The sequence below is a fragment of the Rhinopithecus bieti genome, unplaced genomic scaffold, assembly GCF_001698545.2.
Source record: "Rhinopithecus bieti isolate Rb0 unplaced genomic scaffold, ASM169854v2 scaffold_10347, whole genome shotgun sequence".
Taxonomy (NCBI): domain Eukaryota; kingdom Metazoa; phylum Chordata; class Mammalia; order Primates; family Cercopithecidae; genus Rhinopithecus; species Rhinopithecus bieti.
Genome location: NW_016806836.1, coordinates 2,499,567 through 2,502,385, shown reverse-complemented (window position 1 = coordinate 2,502,385; position 2,819 = coordinate 2,499,567). Strand labels below are relative to the sequence as shown.

Genomic DNA, 2,819 nt, shown 5'->3' with positions numbered 1-2,819 from the left:
TCCTTCCTTCCTTTCTTTCTTCCTTCCTTCCTTTCTTCTTTCCTTCCTTCCTTCCTTCCTTCCTTCCTTCCTTCCTTCCTTCCTTCCTTCCTTCTTTTTTATTTTTTATTTTACTTTAAGTTCTGGGATACATGTGCAGAACATGCAGGTTTATTACATAGGTATATATGTGCCATGGTGGTTTGCCGCACCCATCAACCCGTCATCTAGGTTTTAAGCCCCGCATGCATTAGGTATTTGTCCTAATGCTCTCCTTCCTCTTGCCCCCCACCCACTGCTCTCCTTTTATCAGGTTTATAAATTGAGCTATGCCTTCTGTTGAAAGGTTTTGAGCCTAAGAGAACATTGGAAACACTGTGTTGCATTGCCCAGTACTGCCGGAATGAGGATGGGGTGAGGTGGGGAGGAGCAGCCAGTCCTATCTCACCACTCTTCCCCTGACCCCAGGTTCCCGGTCTCCGATGGCTCTAACTACTTTGTGCGGCTCTACACGGAGCCGCTGCTGGTGAACCTGCCGACACCAGACTTCAGCATGCCCTACAACGTGATCTGCCTCACGTGTACTGTGGTGGCTGTGTGCTATGGCTCCTTCTACAATCTCCTGACCCGAACCTTCCACATCGAGGAGCCCCGCACAGGTGGGCTGGCCAAGCGGCTGGCCAACCTCATCCGGCGTGCCCGAGGTGTCCCCCCACTCTGATTGTTGCCCTTTCCAGCAGTTGCAGCTGCTGTTTCTCTGGGGAGGGGAGCCCATGGGCTCTTTCTGCCATTTGCTCTCCTTGGAGTTGGCTTTTGAACCAAAGTTCCCTGGACCAGGTCAGGGCCTACATCTGTGCTGTCCAGTACAGGAGCCACAAGCCAAATGTGGCATTTGAATTTGAATTAACTTAAATTAGAAATTCATTTCCCCACCTGTAGTGGCCAGCTCTATATTGAGGTGCTCAATAAGCAAAAGTGGGCAGTGGCTGCTGTATTGGACAGCACAGAAAAAGACCTCACTGCAGGAAGGTTGGTTGGCAGCGCTGGCTAAGGTGATGGGGTGTGCTGCAGGGTGTGTGTCAATGTGTGGTGGATGGAGTTTACTGTTTGTGGAATAAAAACGGCTGTTTCTTTGATTCTTTGCCTCTTGTCCTTGAGTCCTGGGAAGAGCTGGGGACTGGGGGATTGTTTGCTGGGTGCCTGAACAGTACCTCCTGCCCTAGGCCCACAACCCTCTCCACAAAACAGAAAACAGAACAAAACGAAACCCTACCTCCTCCCACCTGGCTGGAAATTTCTTCTCCTGATCTGCTCCCCCGTCCTCCCCATCCCCATCTGATTGTGATTCCCAGAACTCCGTGAGTTGTTTGGGAGTGTTTCTGAAAGCATAGTCCATGACCATGGAAATGAATCATCCTACTTCTTGGGGGCCTTGAGAGCCAGTCCCCATCAGCAAGGGTAGAGTGGAGGGACGGGAGAGCTCTGGGTGGTGGGTCTCTAACTGTAGTGTGCATCGGAGTCATTGGGGGCACTTGTGAAAATAATGTAGGTTCCCAGGGTCCAGATCCTACTAATTCAGTTGGTCTGGGTGTGGCCCAGCCTTTGACTTTTTAGCAGGCTCCTCAGGAGCTCGTGCTGTGCGCCGTCCTCAGACCACCCCAGGCTTTGAAGCCAGGCTCATTGGATTGAAGCCCGCCCCGCCCACCTCCTTTGCTGGTTACGTAACCCTGGATTCCTGTAAAACAAGCCTTTAGGCGGGTGCCTCCCACTGCCCTCATCTTCTGTCTTTTCCTCTGGCACACTTGGCATCAACTGTGTGTTATGTGCAGTTCCCCCCACCTCCCACCCCACTCAGTTCTCCCATCATAGTGGTTTGGCCTAGAACGCCCTATTCCACCAACCATGCACACCTCTCAACTGCCTGGTTCCCTCTTACAAAACCAGATGAGGCTGGCCGGGCGCGGTGGCTCACGCCTGTAATCCCAGCACTTTGGGAGGCCGAGACGGGCGGATCATGAGGTTAAGAAATCAAGACCATCCTGGCCAACATGGTGAAATCCCATCTCTACTAAAAATACAAAAAAAATTTAGCTGGCCTGGTGGCGCGCGTCTGTAGTCCCAGCTACTTGGGAGGCTGAGGCAGGAGAATCACTTGAACCTGGGAGGCAGAGGTTGCAGTGAACCAGGATTGCGCCACTGCACTCCATCACACACACACACACACACCAGATAAGAGAAGTTGCTCCCTCCAGGAAGTTTCCCTTGACGTGCCAGGCTGCTGTCCTTGCCCTACGCCTGCTACTTTCAGATTGCCTTGGACTTACACATGTTCCTTGTCCTGGCTGCTGTCCCTTCACTTTCACCAGATGGTGTGCTTCCTGGAGGCACAGGTTCTGTCTTTCATTAAGACTTGACCCATCTCAGGACATGTGAGTTCTCAATCAGCAAACACTAAATGTATTAACTGGGTATGGGCTATTCTGGTTTGGGATCTGGGATCCAAGATAGGGATGGGCAAGGGGCACTCTAGAAGCTCCACATGTGTAAGTGCAGCAGTCTTAACACAGTGGTACTGGTGTCTGTGTAGCCAGCATAGATGGGCTGTGTAGGCTCCTTGAAGGGTTTTAGGAGCCCTTAGCACATGTGGGTGGTGTGTGTGCATATGTAGGAAGGAAAGGTAGTGAGCTAGTCTAGACCATGGGCAAAGGCAATTTGTTCAAGGTGCTTTTACTTGAGTTTACTTCCAAAGCAGTAAAGAAGCAGACTGTAAATGAGACAGGAACGCAGGTGGGTAGATACACAAAGCTAAGTGGTCTGTGTAGTGTGCCTAGCGTGGAATG

General features: G+C 51.4%; 1 protein-coding gene across 1 annotated transcript in view; it reads left to right on the top strand.

Moving 5' to 3' along the window:
• Positions 1–1,115, top strand: part of PIGT (phosphatidylinositol glycan anchor biosynthesis class T) — a 13,039-nt gene extending 11,924 nt beyond the window's left edge. The window contains exon 12 of the mRNA XM_017877963.1: positions 448–1,115. Within this exon, the coding sequence (XP_017733452.1) occupies positions 448–700 (253 nt within the window). The 3' untranslated portion in view covers positions 701–1,115. The remainder of the gene's footprint in view (positions 1–447) is intronic.
• The last annotated feature ends 1,704 nt before the right edge of the window (positions 1,116–2,819 follow it).